At 28.9% G+C, this 19091-nt stretch overlaps 1 protein-coding gene across 1 annotated transcript in view; it reads left to right on the top strand.

Annotated features, from left to right (window-relative positions):
- Window positions 1-19091, top strand: part of LOC136989052 (propionyl-CoA carboxylase alpha chain, mitochondrial-like) — a 63603-nt gene that overhangs the window by 17127 nt on the left and 27385 nt on the right. Inside the window, exons 2-6 of the mRNA XM_067287137.1 lie at window positions 9925-10014; window positions 10746-10862; window positions 10932-11045; window positions 11875-11928; window positions 18205-18336. Of these exons, the coding sequence (XP_067143238.1) occupies window positions 9925-10014; window positions 10746-10862; window positions 10932-11045; window positions 11875-11928; window positions 18205-18336 (507 nt within the window). The remainder of the gene's footprint in view (window positions 1-9924; window positions 10015-10745; window positions 10863-10931; window positions 11046-11874; window positions 11929-18204; window positions 18337-19091) is intronic.

Genomic DNA, 19091 nt, shown 5'->3' with positions numbered 1-19091 from the left:
AATCTTTGCATTTCTTTATCCCATATTTAGATATGAAAAAGTTAGTAACTCTAATTGACTAATTTTCTCGAAGCTTCTTGTCTTTTAATTATTGTATTCTTGAATTATATAATCTGATAAATTAAGGACTTATTGTAACAAGACTCAACATTAGAGTTAAAACATAAAAAGAGAAGCTCACAGACCTTTAGTAGACATAAAAAATTATCCTCTTTATAACTTAGAAAAATGTATAAAAAGAAAATAAAATATTTTTGAATTATCAGAGTACAGCATTAAATATTCAGAAGACCCAATTAAAAATTTAAAAATTCTAAAAATAAAAGATAATTATAAAATGATGAGCTTGGACAAAAAAATATGTATCTATCTATTAAAAAGAATTTTATTAATAATTCACTTCGAAAAAAGTGAATTAATTTTAAACTTTGAAATTTAAAATGTGAAGAATGGCTTATTGATCTTATTTTGTTAATTTTTAACAATAATTATTTTAAAGATAATGAAAAATATTTTATACAAACAGATGGTATCTTTATGAGTTCTTGCATAGAACTTAAGCTAGCTGATTTAAGTATGACACCAGTGGACAATATAATCTATAGTTCTAAAGACATAATATCTTACAATAGGTACATTGATGACAGCCTAATAATTTAAAATTCTTCCTTATGAATCCACAGTTTATTTTAGACAATGTGAATAAAATTAAGCTATTGATATCAAAGAAAATAATAAAATTAACTTTTTAGATTTAACTTATTCCAAAAAAATAAATTCTCTAACTTTTAGTAAATACATAGAACTTTGTTGTGGTGCATCCATCTTCTTGTGCGCTCCAAATTAGATCTCGTATTTCATATCTTGTGGCTGGGTGGATTTTTTAAGTGTGTGAGTGGCCTTCCATTTGTAATATTCTTTATCAAGTCACGTTAGTCAGAGCTGACAAGACCAAGTCTATTGTCCTCATGATACGTAGAACCATACAATGTTAAAAAAAATTATGAATTTTTATTCAGATAGTCTATTATATATGAAAAAAAACATTTTTAATATGTATATGTTAGGCTCAAAGACCGAAATCACTCGTTGATAAAATGCAACCAGGATAGAGGATCATATGACATACAGTGGTTTGTAACTTTAAAATATGGATTCTAGCCTCGAAACATTTTTATTTACAATCTTTAATGCCAAACAACATTAGTTCTATAAGTTTTCCTAGAAATTTAATTTTCATACTTAAAAAAATTACAAAGAAAAATGTATGGAGAAAAATACACATTCGTTTCTTTTGTTTTGCTAAAAAGTGTTAACAGTCTAACTACTTGTAGGTGCTTGATATACTATACATGATGAAATAAAAATCAGCTGCTAAAGTTAAAAACCACTGTGCGATGGATTTATTACGGTTAAAAGCCACCACACGTTCTTGATGTTTAACTAATAACGAGGCAATGATAAGAAAATAAAACTTTCTTTTTCATTATGATTTATTTACTTATCTTCAATCATCATATATAAGTAGGTAACAAAATTATTCATCACATACAGAAATGTAACTTTGTTACTTTTCAACATTTAATCATTCGGGAAAATCTGTTGCGGTGCTCGAGATGTCAATGTTTTCTAACAACTAATTTACTAAAAATAATTACTTTGTTGGGAACTTTTATTAATAAATGAGTCATTTTTATGAGAATCAAGAATGTTACAGAGTTATTTTCGCCAATTGTTTTCGAACGGATTATTGACGAAAAACCAAGATATCACTATACAGTGTACACCCATGTACCTAGCATCAATCTGCATTATTTCTTTAGTTTCTGTTATCCTATCCTAAAACCTTCCAGTTATAGGGAAAAACAGAATGGTTTTAGGCTAAAACTTTTTCCAGCAAAACTTGTGGTGCGATGAGTAATAAGACCACAGAACATAGGGTAGTTTTACCCTAGATTTACCCTAAATATAAGACTACTTGAAACATTACTCTGAGAGGCTGAAATTACTCTAGAAAAGGGTAATTACCCTAGAAATGGCAGCACAGATCAAGAATGAATACAAACTCTGCAAATGTTTGCAATGTGCCCATTGAGAAGTTACAACCTATCCTTTGTATCGTGGTTGCATCAGCTAACGTTCATAATGTGTTATTGCTTTTCTTAATCACCACAACGCGTCATGGTCAAATATTATGAAAGCCATGACACGAATTTCGCTTTGTGGTCATTTTGAGTTAGCCACAACACGTTATGGCCATTTTTACAAATGCTGTGACGCAAATTTCACTTCGTGGCCATTCTTTTCGCTCAGTGAGCGATTTCAGTCTTTGAGCTTAACATGTATAAGAAAAATTAAATTGAGAATTAGTGATTACAAAAAAAATAAAAAATATAATAATAAAAAGATAATTATAATTTTAAGTTCCTTTTAAATTTTTTTATTTGATTATTAGATTTAAAAAATTTTTTTAATTTTAGATTTTTATTCTTTTATACTACAAGATTTAGCCATCAATTTTATTTTCATATTTATTCAATTCATCAATTTTATTTTACAACTTCTTTTTATTTTTAAAAATATTCTAGGTAACAACTTCTGTTTTTTTAAAATATATTACTTTATTTCCATTTTTACATATTTCATTAATCTCAGCGTAGACAAAAATAAACACTACAAAAACCTAACAAACCAGCAAGAAAATTATACACAAGGTGCAAACATTTTGCCTGTGTTAAAAGGGCATCGTCAGGCAACAAACTGCTGAGAAGATACAGGGGATTGCCGAAACATTTGTTGGCTGAGGATGCTTGTTTAACACAGGCGAAAATGTTCACACCTTGTGTATAATTTTCTCGCTGGTTTGTTAGGTTTTTGCAGTGTTTATTTTTGTTTAATATTAACCAGTTGTAAAGTAGCAGTTGTTATCTCAACATAGATTTTAAGTATATAAAAAATTCTATTTGTGAACAAATATTTTAAAAATTTGTGTTTTCCTTTTGAATTTAATCAGAATCGGTGTTACCTTAAGGAATAGTCTGAAGCTGAGGAGGGGGTCTAGAATCCAAAATGCCTTCTGCATAATGACTATTTAAGGAACTCAATTCATCCATCTCTGTAAAATATGTTCCTGTGTGATAATATCCTTTTCTGTTAAATACCCAATTGAATAACTTGACTGACATTTGTCAAAAGAATTTGATGATTCTGATGGCAAGTCAGGTTTCACTTATGAACTACTGTTCCACTGTGCTGCTTTAATTGGAATAATTGAAAAATTGACTATCAAAAGGGATCTAAGTGCTAAAAAATCAAAATTAAAGTAATTGTAAAATTATCTATAAACTAAACCTAACAATTCTCAAAAGGATATGTGTGTCTAGCTGTATATGAATAGGTTCCAGATGCTCATTAGATGGCAATAGCTCTAAGCAATGGCACACACAAGATTTAATCTTGGAAGGAGCTGAGTTGAATGGATTAAAAAAAAATTTAATGCAAACTCAATAAAATTTTTTTAATCTGTTCAACTAAGTAATATAAAAATAGAAGACATGGCTCAATACAAATAAAAACATGCATTTTAATTAGGAAAATATTTTTGGAAAATTTACTAGTATTTCTTTTCCTTTTACATTGGAGGTGCCAGGTCCTTTGGCCCACCCTTTGGGTATGCCACTGGCTCTAACTCTCCAAGCTCTTTGAAGGGTCTAACAAGGAATATTACACATAAGTCCATCACCAATTTTGGTACAAAGATAGACAATTCCAAAACCATTTTATTCTATGAGTCATAATGAGCAAATTGAGGGTTAAAAATTAAGATATCCGTCTGCTGCCATTGGCTAGTTTGTAAAAGCTTCACCCTATCACAGACAACTTTTATTTGTTTAACCACATTACAATTGTAAATTATTTTATTCTTTTGAGTGATGAATATTTACAAATAAATTTATCTGATACATTTTCCTACTCAAGAGTTTATTAAGAGCAGACAATGTTTTCAGATTTGGAAAATAAGGAAATTGGACACAAGAGGACATTTTTGAATAGTGGACATTCTCTGCTCATAGTTTAGGAACACAAGGAAAAAAGGAAACAATGAGAGGAAATTTTTGTTATTAAAGTTAAGTCAGTATGGAAACTCAAGTCAAGATTGATCTAACATTGCTAACTTAAACTTCAAGGCTAGTGATACATGGTTGCATCGTTTTAAGAGTTGCTATAACATTGGTAGTTAAAAAAATAACGTGACTAGTTAGAAAAACAGTACTGCAATCAGCAGAGAATACTACGCAGGCAGCAAAGGCCTTTCAGGATGACAAAATCCATATCAGAACTTTGACAATGATCATATATTCAACACTGACCAGTATAGTTTTCAATGTGGAATACTGCCTACAAGGACTTACACCTTCAAAGGTGAAAAAAATCAATTTTTGGGTATGCTCAATCACCAAAAATCAGGCAACATAAAGCTACACTGTACAGTATGTTATTAATAGGGCTGGTGATACCGTTGGCAACATTTTATTATGCTTACAAGAACGTGGGAAAGCTTTGGGCCAAAAGTGCAAGCGGAGATTGATATTTTTACACCTTCTAACATCACTGTCACTTGTAGCATATCAGGCAAAATGAGCAAGTCTCTAAATGAATTCTTTTTGGAAAGACAAATAGTCCAAACTTAAAGAAAAGTTTCCTTGTTGCAATATATTCATGACACACAAGTATGGATTCGTATACAAAATTTATTGGTCAAGATGCCAGAAATTACTTTAAAAATTGTACCAGAAAACTGTATTTGTCTGATAAAGCCTCTTGACACTACTTTTCATCAGTAGTAAAAACACCTTACCAGAGAAATTCTTACAAGCCTAGAGGTATTCCTCAATGCAAAAGGAGTACACAAGGATGATAATTGAAATGCATGCAGTGGGTTATCAAGTTGCAATCTGTATTTCACTTTCAATTATCTGCTGACATTTTTAAACCTATGTTTTGTTACTTGTGATGTTCTGTTTTGAGACCTTTTGAATCCAAAAATTGCAAAAAAAAAATTATTTTGTGTGTGTTGGTGTCTATTTTGTTTAGTATCTTAGAATGGGGTAATGATTAAGAAACAAAATTTAGTGCAGTAGCTTGTGTATAAAGGGCATTGATGCTATTAAATTTTGGTGGTTATAGATCAAGGAGTGGGAAAATAGAAAGAGATCATGTATCTTAACTTGAATGGAGTTGGGCTTCACAAAGATTTTACTTGTTATTATCATTTACAATTTTATATAAAACTCATCTCTACTCTCAAAATTAAAACTATTTGCAGTGTTGTAGCTATTAATAATATAAAAGTTGGTTTTTAACAAAATCTCATAACAGATGGCATTGCAAACTAATTTTAAATATGTTCTATTAAATATTATGTTGTTGTGTTTTTACCGGAAAAGTTATGCATTTCACTTTTGGATTTTTTATTTAATGAAATGTCTTGTTTTAAGTTTTAATGATTCTGCAACTCTGAAACTTTTTTTTAATTAATAATTTTAACCAATTAAAAATTTTAATTTGCAAAATTTAAGAAGATAACTCATTAGAAAGAATGGTAAATATAAATAGGCAATTTTTCTCTTAATTTTTTTAAGAGACATGCCATATATGTTTTAATAGACGTCTCCCACATTTAATTACTGAACTGGCTGATCAACCCGGTGCTTATTAGCCTACAGTTATGTTTTACAAAAAATAAAGCGACTGAGTAAAAAACAGATCAAAATATACAGATGTAGCAAAGGATAATTAACGACCCTTTTTGCTTATTTTGGTCAACCAACTTGGATATGACGCACTCAAAAATGAAACCGGAATTTCCCGAGTTTCAGTTTCTCCAGAGACTGGCATCTATTTGAGTCTTCGTGTAATAAGAATCAGAATTTTTGACAACATTATCACAGGTGACAATCTGGTGTTTCTTGTACGATCCTCAACCAAAACTACAGTCCATGGAATGGAAGTTGCTCACCTCACTGCAGTCCATGAAATTCAAGCAGGCCAGGAGTAAGGGGAAGGTCATGTTGGAAATCTTCTTTGACTCCCAGGAGATTGTTCACTACAAATTTATACCCAACGGTTACACATTCAACAAGGAGGTGTACAGTACATTAACATCCTTTGCCATTAAGAGAACAACACATGGGTGCTTCTCCACAACAATGCCCTTGTGCATTGGTTGCTGCTGTTGAAACAGTACCTGACCAAACATAGAACATGAAAATTATTATTAAATACAGTTTGTTAAAGCTAACAATATGATTATTTCATACTGGTTGTATTAGTGTAAGGAATGTTCATAAATTATGTCACATATTTAAGGGAAGGGGATTTGAATGTTTGGACATTATCATCACTCTATGCTGTGTGCATTAAGTTTTATGGAAAGGGAGAAAGGAGATCAAAAATCACGTAAAATGTGACATACTTCATAGTTATCTCCATACAAAGTGGGCATTTAGGTACAAAATATAACCCAGTAAAGTAGTTGATTTTCCTGCTATAATATCAAATAACAGCTTAATTTATTGATATAATATACATTACAGCACTGTACTTACATAATTTCAATGTTAACAACCTGTACATTAACAAAATATGATATTTTAATTGAAATAATAACCGTTATAACCAACAAAAATAACCACTGAAATATGCATCCACTCAATCATCCTTTCAACCACTCAACCACTCAATCATCCTTTCCAATCTTAACCAGTAATTTTAGTAATGTTCAAGTAAACCAACCCAGCAAAATATAAATCAAAACACAACACCTTATGTTGCTGAGAAATTTAATAAAGATGCAACAAACGTTTTCAGCCAAATCTATTGGCCATCGTCAGGTTAAACAAATTTGAATATAAACAAATGGAACAAAATTTAAATACAAATAAATTAACATATAAAAATAAAAACAAAACATAAAATTATTAAAAGTAACAAAATATATATATATATATAAATATGTATAGGATAAATAAAATTAAATAACAATATATTATAAACATATTATAATAATATCGTACATGTAATACAAAAAATGCAAGACATGCAAAAGCAAAAATCAAGGCGTAAATATGAGTTCTCCAATTCTTTAATTAGGTATTTCCAGGCTGATGGTAATCCTTCAGCATCCCTAGCATTAATGCACGTACAGTACCACGTAATCTGCCTTTATGTATTTCAATTTTTTTTGGCACTTATCGCCAAAGTCGGAGAATGTACTGATTTAATAATATTTGCTTCATCCCAATCGACCACTTAGCCCTCAACTTGTCCATCTGCGATAGAATTGTGGCATTCGATTCTTTACTGACATTGTACTTATGCTCTCTCAACCTCACTCCCAAGCTTCTATTAGTGACACCAATATAATTTTTCTTGATATCTGGTTCCAAGTTTTCATACAGAATCTTGTATACTCCTGCTCTTCTTTCTTTATCAGTTTTGTCTTTGTCGTTCCTTAATATTTTATACAAGTTGGGAGCTCTCTTGAAAATCAACATGGAAGGATACATACGAATATGATAACATTGTATCCTAATGTTCTGGCAATCTGAGTTATCCTATTGATTTCTTTCTGCCTATAACAGCACTGATCAAAAGCTACATAATAAACAAAGCAAAGGCTCCAAGAGGAGATTTCTCTAAAATCACAAAGTTCACTTATGACAATAGTAAAAAAGCCATCATGAAGGAAATTTCAAACCGAAAAAAGTCCATGTTGATTTTTAAGAGAGCTCCCAACTTGTATAAAATATTAAGGAACGACAAAGACAAAACTGATAAAGAAAGAAGAGCAGGAGTATACAAGATTCTGTATGAAAACTTGGAACTAGATATCAAGAAAAATTATATTGGTGTCACTAATAGAAGCTTGGGAGTGAGGTTGAGAGAGCATAAGTACAATGTCAGTAAAGAATCGAATGCCACAATTCTATCGCAGATGGACAAGTTGAGGGCTAAGTGGTCGATTGGGATGAAGCAAATATTATTAAATCAGTACATTCTCCGACTTTGGCGATAAGTGCCAAAAAAAATTGAAATACATAAAGGCAGATTACGTGGTACTGTACGTGCATTAATGCTAGGGATGCTGAAGGATTACCATCAGCCTGGAAATACCTAATTAAAGAATTGGAGAACTCATATTTACGCCTTGATTTTTGCTTTTGCATGTCTTGCATTTTTTGTATTACATGTACGATATTATTATAATATGTTTATAATATATTGTTATTTAATTTTATATATCTTTAACCTGACGATGGCCAATAGATTTGGCTGAAAATGTTTGTTGAGTCTTTATTAAATTTCTTGGCAACATAAGTGTTGTGTTTTGACTGATAATCTTAGTAATACCAATGAAAATCACTTGCAACATTGTTTATTAGTATTTTTAACATTCCTTTTCCAATTACATTCATATTTTTTCACCCTTTTATTTTTAATTATTTTCACAGAATCCATGGATGCCACCTTTTTCTTTATAGTAAGTGATGTAAACATCACATGATTTAAAGCTGCTAGTTAATTGGTACAATGATTTGTGAATTTTTTGCATTTAATTTTCATTACAACCAAAAACTAACATACCATCCAAATGGGACTTAAATATCTTTTATAATTGATTTTTTAGTTTAAATGTAAAGTTTATGTGTTTTTGATGCTTCTGTATCAAAAGCATAGTTTTTTAAAAATTGTAACTTGTGAACTTTTTACACTGGGGTCTTCAATTTTTTTCTGTGAAAATGAGATGTGGATATGTTCGTGTGAATTTATTTGTAGTTGTCATGTCTGTTTTGAGTTTTGTCACTTCATCCAATGGTGTGGTTTTCTGGTCTCGGTGGTTGGATTGGTGTGTTGTCCATTGTGTATGAATGAGATGGTGAATGTGTTTGTGATGCAGTAGTTATACTTGGGTCAGTGCTGGTGGCCGAAGGAGACTGTGGCAGATTTTTGAATATAAGTCTGTCTTATTCACAAACATGGACCTTGTTAACCTGGGTGACATCTTAGCTGGTTTTGTTATCTCTACAGAATTGGACAAACTTGTTTATCTATAGTCAGGTGTTTATAACTCAGTCCTCTAACATGGGTAACAGATGCTGTTAATCAGCCATCCATTCTGGGTCAGACACTGCTTATAGATCATTTTTTGCTTTATTTCTCCACACGGTAAGGTCCCTACTGAAAAGTTTAAGGTCCACATGGGTGACCCTACTGGAAGTTTATTGCCCTATGGTTTGTTGGAACTACTGACCTCTCTCAACTTGATTAGGTGATGACTTGCAATAGAGTTATTATCACTACTACTGTTTAAGTTTTTACTTATAAAATTACATTAATGTTTTTATATATGTATATATATTTCCTTCTGTTTACTTCTATTTATATTGAAAATGCTGCATATACATTATGCACCAAAATATACAGTACTGAAACTTGTGCATCTTGAATGTGCATGTGCATTTGCAGGGCATAACTCCAGCTGCACGTGTTCTCAGTAGTGAAAAGGAAGTTGTGTTGGACAGTTGTTGTTGAAAATGGGTCTCTTGATGGAGGAAAAAGTATTCATAATTGAGTATTATTTCTGCTTGTATGGAAGTGGTCATGAAGGGGGACTGAGTTTGAAAAAGATGGCAGAACAATTCTGAGAGAGATTTAATAAGATAGCACCAAGTAACATAATAATTGTATACTTAATAATAATAATTGTAAATACTTAAGACAGATTTGTTATTATACATTTTTATCATATTTATTATTATATTTTTTATAAAAATTGTTTTGCAGAATTTATAAGAATAAATAGAAATAAAATGTATTCCTTTTAAATGTTTTATAATTGTTCTTTTTAATTTTTTCTCCTAGAAATTAAGAATCTTCTCTAGACAAAGACTTAATACATCATCTCATCTATGTAATATTTATGTAACTGATCCGATTGATCACCATGAAGAGGTAAACACTATTCTTCTTTATCTATTCAAATATTAATAATTTCAGATGAGATTAATTGATTATTATAGCTATTGTTATCTTCAATTTTCTATAATTTAAAAATTAAATTAAATTTCTTCAAATTTATTCTAAGCTATTCTATTTTTACAAAGTATTGTATTAATAAGTTAATAATGACAAATTAGTCAACAGATAAGATCTGTATCTGCTTTTAAGTCAACTTTTAAATACAGATAAACCATAGATATCTGCAGGAAATTACAGCATTTATTGTGGTTAGAACAATAATTTTCAAGTATATAATAATATTTATACATTTATACATAAATGTATAAATAATTTAACTTGTTGGGCTGCAATTTTTAAATTGCAGAGTTAGATAGATGACTGGCATGACTCAATTGCTATTGGGAGAAGTATGATGTACTGTACAGTACAATGATGAGACAGTACTAAAATTGACACTAGATATCAAAAGCTTAGGAGCAAGAGACTGATTAACTATATATGAACTTCCAGTCTGGACCAGAAGTCGTATGACTTTTTTAAATTAAAAGATAATTAAAAATTGCAGCCCAGCATAATGACTATGTTACAGTAAATAATAGCTCATTATTTTCTTAATTTTAGTGTTATAAAATGTTTTTAATGTATTTATTATCTAATTAATAGTTACATATTTAGTATGTTGATAAAATGTAGCTAAATATAATAACAAATTTTTTTTTTAGAAATTTGATAAAATTCTTATTGCGAATAGAGGTGAAATTGCATGTCGTGTAATTAAAACTTGTAGAATGATGGGAATTAAAACTGTTGCTATTCATAGTGATGTGGATTCTTTGGCTGTAAGTTTCTTATTTTTTTATAATTTTTATATTGTTAAAAGAGCTGATGTTATACTTATTTTTTTTAAGCTACATGTGAAACTTGCTGATGAAGCATATTGTATTGGACCTGCACCAACAAACAAAAGTTATTTAAATATGGATGCAATTTTTAAAGTTATTGAAAAGACTGGTGCACAAGCAGTAAGTTTAATATACCAGTTTTGAGTCTCTTTTACAGCTTAATACTTGCATATTACAAATTTAGAAATATTTTTTACTTTTTATTTGAATTAAATTACATTTTTTTTTATTTTTTTAGTATTTTCAAACCATTTTTTTAGAAAATTTAACTTTGGTACAATTATTATCTTCACATTTCTGTGTATAACCTACAGATATGTGTATTATCTTTAAAAGAAATTTGAAGGAGAGCACATGTTATATGCTAATTTTTAATTGCAATTATGAACTTGCATCTGTAGGGATATGGCTATTCCCATAGGTGTGGAATATTCAGTGAGACAGGTTATGCAAAGGTTTTATTTTTGATCTAGTAATTTTTTGTGGGTTGTACACACAGTAGTGCAGTATTTGTTTCAGTGACCACACATTTTACTGTATTTATTGAATTATTCATAAGTTTAATTAATTAATGCTTTAGTCCTTTAAATATTATTTTATTAATATTAGTCTATTGTGACTATAATTTATTAATAGGACTTTATTATAATGATTTAACTTGCAGATGAAATTGGAGAGATTGAATCAGTCTCTTGGTTCAAATGAATAAACTTTTATTTATACCTGTATACAAAATTTTCTTTTATTTTGATGTTTTCATCTGTCCTCTGCAGGCATTTTCTTGGTTATATTTCTAAAATACAATAAACTTTATTATATTTTAGAAATATAACTAAAACACCTGCAAGATTTTTTATGGTTGGACTTTTGTTTTTTTATTTAAATTTATTAGATTGTTTTGATGCTTAATAGATAAATTAAAATAATAATAATAATAATTTTTCTGTAGGTTCATCCTGGTTATGGATTTTTATCAGAAAATATGGAATTTGCAAAACGGCTGGTAAGAAGCAAATTAAAATATTCAAAAAGTATTTTATTATTCAAAATTTGTGAGTCATATCAAATTTACTAACAGTAATTATTATTAATGTAACTTCTTACATGATTTATTCTGCTCAAAACTGCATCTTTTAGTTTAATTTTCAAAAAATTGCCAAAATTTTTATGCCTGGTTGGATTGATTAAGTGATTTAATGTTTAATGATTTTCTAATCATTAAATCATTTTATTAGCCTAATCATAACGTATTTTAGTAATTTTTAGCATTTAATTTAGCAACTAAATTATTAAGTTAAAATCCTTTAACAAGTATTGCAACAGAATATGTTTTAAATTTTGCTTTTAAGTATGTATGTTTTTATTTGTTGATTTTTAATCATGATTAATTTTTTTAGAGATGTGTTTTAAAGATTTGAAGATTTTTGAAATTGAACCTTTGGCTATTTCTGTTAACTTTTATAATGTGAATATTTGCTAGAAGTTTGATAGATCTGATAATTTTTTTTAATGAAAAGTTATTTTTAATTTAAAACAATGTTATTATTTATTTGTAGAAATATTTCCTAAACAATTTAGCATAAAATTTATTGTATGAAACTACTATAAATTTATTTACACGAATTAGTCAAAACATTAACAACATATATAAAATTGCTGCTAGATGTGTTTTGTATGGTGTAGCTAGAAAATAACAAGACTGAAGCTGAAACTTTAAACCTTGAGTAAAATATTCACTTTAGTTGTGTTCCCCTTCAATGTGTGATCCTTCTGCTTCCACACAGCTTTGCATTTGCAACTTTCATTGATCATAACAGTGCTGCAGGTCATCTTCTGTAAGGCTTTGTTGTTTTTCTGTATCTCTGTTGTTTTTTTCTTGATAGTAGAAACCGAATGAAAACAGTGTCCCTTCAGAGCAGACTTGACTTTAGGGAAAAAGTAAAAGTCATATAGAGTTGTTCTCAGTCCCAGAGCAATTCTCTTTCTGCTCTGGGACAGCAGCCGTGGGACAATCTTAGCACACGTCTTTGTCAGGTTTAGTTTTTCATGCAGAATCTGCTTCACACTCTCCTTATCTATATGTGCCATGTCTGCAATCATTCTTATGCTCAGTCTTCGATCACTTCGAACAATTTGTTCCACTTTTTGTATGTTTTTCTCTATTTTTGATGTGCTGGGCCATCCGGAACATTTATTGACTTTCACATCCTCTGAGCCCTCAGAAAATCTGTGCACGAGAAAGACATGCCTCTCCATATGCTTCACATAGCAGGTGCAAAGATTCAGTGGCAGTTTTTTCAATTTCACCAAAAATTTCAGGTTGATATTCTGCTCCTCTTTCAAGCTGGCCATTTTTCCAATGCATGCTAACAACATATCCACTTGCAGCAGGCACTCACAGCAATCTAATTGCAGTAGCAAGTTGACACTTATTACACTTGTTCTAACTCATTCAAGGTCGTTTACCCACCCACTTACTTTGACCCATGTGCAACTGCCGCACGCAGGTGATCACAGTCTTGTTATTTTCTAGCCACATCACATGTGCCAAGCCAATTTTTGGATAATATTTTCTTTGTTTCAAGAACACACACAAGGAGTTATTCATTTTCTGTAATGTGGATGCCAGTATTTATTCATGTACTTTCTTTCATTCCTTTTAGAATTATTCTAATATAATCTTAATAAGTTTAATAAATTAATTTGTTCCTGTAAAAATTATCTATTGTCATTTGCTCTGTGACAACGTTAGTATCATAAAATTAACTGCTAAGTTAAAGTAATCAAAATATATATTCCTATAGGAATCTTGTAGAATATTCTTTTCAGATTAATTTAGTCTAGCAATAGCAGTCCAAATAGAACTTAAAGGGGACAGCATAACGTTGGGGTCATCGATTTTGATCAAACTCTGTGAGATTATAGTGCATTCCCAAAGATTGACATTTATCAAGCAGCAAGGTGCAATACTCAAAATTAAAGAAGAAAATTTAGATTGAAAATTGCAAATAAATTAAAACCTTTAGAATTTCCACCATTTGTGTAGCAGCTTGGTTGGAGCATGCTGGTTTCCTAATCGTGAAGTTTGTGTTTTGAACCTTTATGGTATCAATATATTTTTTCTTCCTTTTTTTTAAACAAAACTATAATTTTTAATTTATTCTTGGTATTTTTAAATTTATTATATTTATTTAAAGTTATATTTGAATATTTATGTACAGTGCATATGGGATTCGTACTAACATTTATTTATAATTTATTTGGGAAGAGGATTAGATTTAAATAAAATGATCATTTTTCAAGTTAAATTTTGTTAATAAAAAAGACATTTTTATTAACATTATTCAATCTGTTTGCTTTCCATGAGCACAATTTTGTGGATGATAATTGTCATAGAAGCATATGAAACAATAAACATTCTGCAGTGTGACCATTGAATAAATGCAGATCTTTACAATAAAATTTACCTGTCACTAGAAAAACAAACTTGATTAATTATGTTTAAAAACACTTCATCATCAGCTAATTTGGAGGAGAATCATTCGTACCATATCACATTGGAAAATATCAGAGTGGTTAATGTTTTTTCTACTGCCTTCACAACTTCTGAAATTGTTGAAGAACCCTCAACTGCAATTAGGTCTTGATTTTGAAGGATTTTACAATATGTAAAGTTTGTAATATAGTTGTGTAGTGATTCTTCTGCAGAACAAATTTCCATGCTATTGATGTTAGCATGAGATATCAAAGCCATCTTTTCATTCTTTAGCAAATGAAGATGCAATTATAGACACATTTAGATTAAACAATGACTTTGTTGCCAGAGTAAGTACATACTGTGCATGAAAATATAGAAAATGTTCTGTTTTTAAATAAATATTGTTAAGAAGCATTTGTTAATTGCATTTAACATTGACTTGTTACTTAAAACAGATGAATTTTATTGTTTTATTATCCTGTTTATTGTACATTTATAGTTTTCTAAAAATAAATCAGTTTTTCTCACTGACAATATAATAAATTTAAAAGTACCAAGAATAAAGTGAAAATTATAATTTTGTATAAAAAACAACAATAATACATTGATATCGCTGAGATTTGAAAAACAAATCTCACAATTATGAAACTGGCATGCCTCCACCAAGCCACTGGCCACTATAAATTGGCACAAATTCTAAAGGTTTTAAGTTTTTTGCAATTTTCAACCTCAATTTTCTCCTTTAATTTTAAGTATTGCATCTTATTGCTTGGCACATGTCAGTTGTTGGGGATGTACTATAATCTCACAAAGTTTGATCAAAATTAATGACCCCAACATTATTCTGTCTCGTTAGATACAATTCCAAAGTAGAATATAAAATTTAAAATATTAATTTTAGAGTAATTTGAAAAATGAAATACAAAATTAAATGTTTGATATTCAGAATAATGTTTTTAACATCTTTGACATTATATTTAAGTTTCTTATTATATGTTTGATTTTATATTATTTTTTTTTTAATCATTTTTAGCACTTCTATGTTTTTATGTTTCTTCATCTTAGTTGTTTTCTTACTCAGTAATGATAATTTTAGAAAGAAACAGAATAAGAGTCGTAATAGTATATGTAAGATCTTAGTGATCAACAGTGATAGAATACATTGGAAATTGGATTGTAAATACATTGGAATTACAACATTGGAAGTACTTACAGAAATTTAGTTAAAAGTCTTCCTCGAAGAGTAGAGGCAGTGATAGCAGTGAATGGCAGGCCTATTCGTACTGATTGTAGTTGAATTCCAGTTCAACAAACTCCTTTGTGTGTCTGGTCATTTCTGGCAGTATAGTGTATATTCATATCAGTTGCAAAAAATTTTATTAAATGTGTTATTTAAAGGTATTTAGAGTTTTGGATGTTTGTTTTATTTTATGTAGTTGTAGATTTAGTTTATTGTATCATTGTAGCATGTATTGAAGAGGGGCTAAAGCCCAAAATGTTATACATTAAGAATTATAACAAAATATATTGGATGATATCCTTGTCTGCTTAGTCTGTTATTCATAAGAAATGCAGCTGTTTACATTGGGCATTGATAAATATGTTAATTAGATTTCTAAATTTACAAAGTGTTAGATAAAAATTTAAGAGCACTGTCTACCAGCATTAATGAGGTTTTGATGAGTAAAGCACAAAATAAATACAAAATATTTCGCAAGCACTTTTGACATATATTGGTGCTACAAGTAGAAAATTGCAAAGTTGAATATTAGAACATCAAGATGACATTTGTAAAAATAAAATTTCCACAGAATAATCTAGAATCATTCATCAATCAATTATTATTTTACCCCCCTGCAGAATGCATCCTCCATCCCCGTACGGTGTGAGGACTGCAACTGTTTATTTATCTGGGAAACTTTATTAATTGAGAAATTGGAGCCATGTAATAGGCCCACTCTAGAGTTCCCAAAAATATGGGTTTTGCTATTTAATAATTTAAAAAATTAAATTACAGCTGTCAATAATTTTCAATTATAGTTTGACTGTTAATTAAATGTGTAAGTTTAATAGTGCACCATTTAAATTTAACACCTGCATTCCAATTAGAACATATTAATGTTAATATTGAAATTCATATCAACATTCTAAAATTTGTATTGTTTTGCCTGAAGAAGACATTCTATACATGTTGAAAGTGCTTATGAAATATTTTGTATTTATTTTGTGTTTTACTCATCAAAACCTCATTAATGTTGAAAGACAGTGCTATTAAACTTTTATCTAATAAGAATCTGGCATGAAAAATTAATTATTTTTTTCATATGACGTGTTTTTGGATTAATCAATCCAATCCATAGTTTGTGAGAGATTATTAGGCTTTTTAAACAATACAGCAGATTTACTCAAAGACTTATGAAGTAATAACAGTAGATCATCATCTTTAGCCTTCCAACATTTTTGGTTCATTCTACAGAAACCATAATTTGATGATATTTGAGACATGTGTCTTCAGATTCTGTAGATGAAATAAAAATTTCTATCTTTTCACTAAACCTATCATTGAATATTCATATAAAATAAAATGATAAGAATATAATTTTGATAAGTCACTTTGAACACTAGCTGAATATACTGACAAAAAATTGCTTTGTATTTTTTCTCGTGAAGAGGACAAGTCAGTTTTCTAAAAAGATTGCACTTCAATTAATTTGTCATTTATATAATTCATTGTATTGTATTTTTATTAATAAAACAGTTTTACATATTAAATTTTTTACTCTCTGTTTTCAACTGTTTTTTAAATAGATACAAATTTATGCCTTCTATAGTGAGATCTGCAACAGCAATCTGGAAAAAAAATGTTTTAGATAAATTATCTTGCATAAGTTTCCAAATCTAAAGTTAATTTAATTACTGAATTGTCAGAACTATATTTCAATACATCTACAATATCATCCATGGTTAGAGTTAGTATTAGTAATTCTTCTCTAAAAAACTGAAATAATTCCAATAAGTAGTCTGATGAGGAGTAAGGAAAATGTGATATCACCAAGTTTCTTGGCAAGATTTTGGCAAGCTATCTAAAATTCCAATAAAGTAGTTCCTCTAATTTATCAGTCTGAATAGTGAAGACTTTTAATTCAGATTGGATAGTTTTATTATTGTCTTTTAAGGATTGAATTTCTGACTTAATAATTTTTAATTGTGTATTAATTTCAATAAAATTATCTCTCATCAACTTTTGTAGCAATTTTAACAAATATTCTTTACCTTGGTTTGTTATAGACTCGAAGTAATCAAGATTTGAAGACTTTATCCTACTTTTTGAATCTGTATCTTCATGTGATTGAAATATATTACTAGCTTGTCTCAACACGGCATCCAATTCCAAGTCATAACCAATCACTTCAGTGGATACTTCCTCATTAAATTTACAGGACAACCTTTTCTCTTTTTTTGCTTATTTTAATGTTCCAAAACTGTTCTTGAGAAGGTTTATTGTAGTGGGCCAGGATTTCATTTGATTCCTGCACTTATCAATAAAATTTGAATTAGCAATAATGAAAACATTCTTTTTAATGGCATTTATAAAACAGAGAAGAAATATTCTTGTCTTATATGCCAAATACTGTGATGCAAAGGTTTCATTTAGATAAGCAAAAAACATGGCAACAGTCATGAAAGCCAAGAGAAAAGCTGTTCTTATATATTTATAAATTAAATATACATAACATATTTGTCATATAATTGTATTTAAATATGCACTATTTAGAATGAATTGAATATATTTATTTATAGAGTGAAGCTAACATTACTTTTATTGGTCCAAATTCCAATGCAATCAAAGCAATGGGAGATAAAATTGAAAGTAAAAAATTAGCAAAAGAAGCTAAAGTAAATACCATACCTGGATTTGATGGAGTTGTAAAGGTATTTAACAGTAGTAATAATTTTCTTGAAATAGAGATTTGAAAAGATATTTAAAATCCATAATATAATTTATATTAATAATTATAATTTACAATATAATTTAATGGACTAAAAAAATTATAGCATTAAAAAAATTTAAAAATAAAACTTTCTAGTACTTTCAATGTAGACAGTTTGAAAATGCTATAATTCTTTATTTTTGGATTTTAGTACTTTTAAAACAAACTCTTAAAGCATTAAACAAAACAAAAAAGATGGATAAATAAAAATATTATAAGTGTTATAAAAATAAATTATATACATCTATCGTCTCTAGAAAAATCTAAGCTTAAAATTCAAAGATATTTGAAAATTACAACAGTTGCCTAGCTATCTTCATTTTCTGTAGAATAAAATAACTTAATGAAGTAACAGTAACACCTTCTGTTGCTGAGAAATGTTTATTAAAACTAAAACAAACATTCAAATTTAGCTCAGGTGCAACTGAAATTGAACACCTTTTCAAAAAAAATGGAACATTTAGACAAAGGAACATTCAAACTCTTACATTTAAAATTTAAAACAAAATATTAAACAAATTATCAATTAAATAAATAAAATAAAATAAAAATTATTTTATTTTACATGAAACCTTAATTGCTCACAATGAAATATAAACATATACAGATATATTTGAAGACCTTTATATATCTATTGATATTTAACTTTCAAAAAGTTGCACAAACAAGAAATTGAATGTGAAACATTACATGACT

Source organism: Centruroides vittatus, unplaced genomic scaffold (assembly GCF_030686945.1).
Source record: "Centruroides vittatus isolate TY-2023 unplaced genomic scaffold, ASM3068694v2 scaffold_435, whole genome shotgun sequence".
NCBI lineage: Eukaryota > Metazoa > Arthropoda > Arachnida > Scorpiones > Buthidae > Centruroides > Centruroides vittatus.
This window is presented reverse-complemented; position numbering and strand designations above follow the sequence as displayed.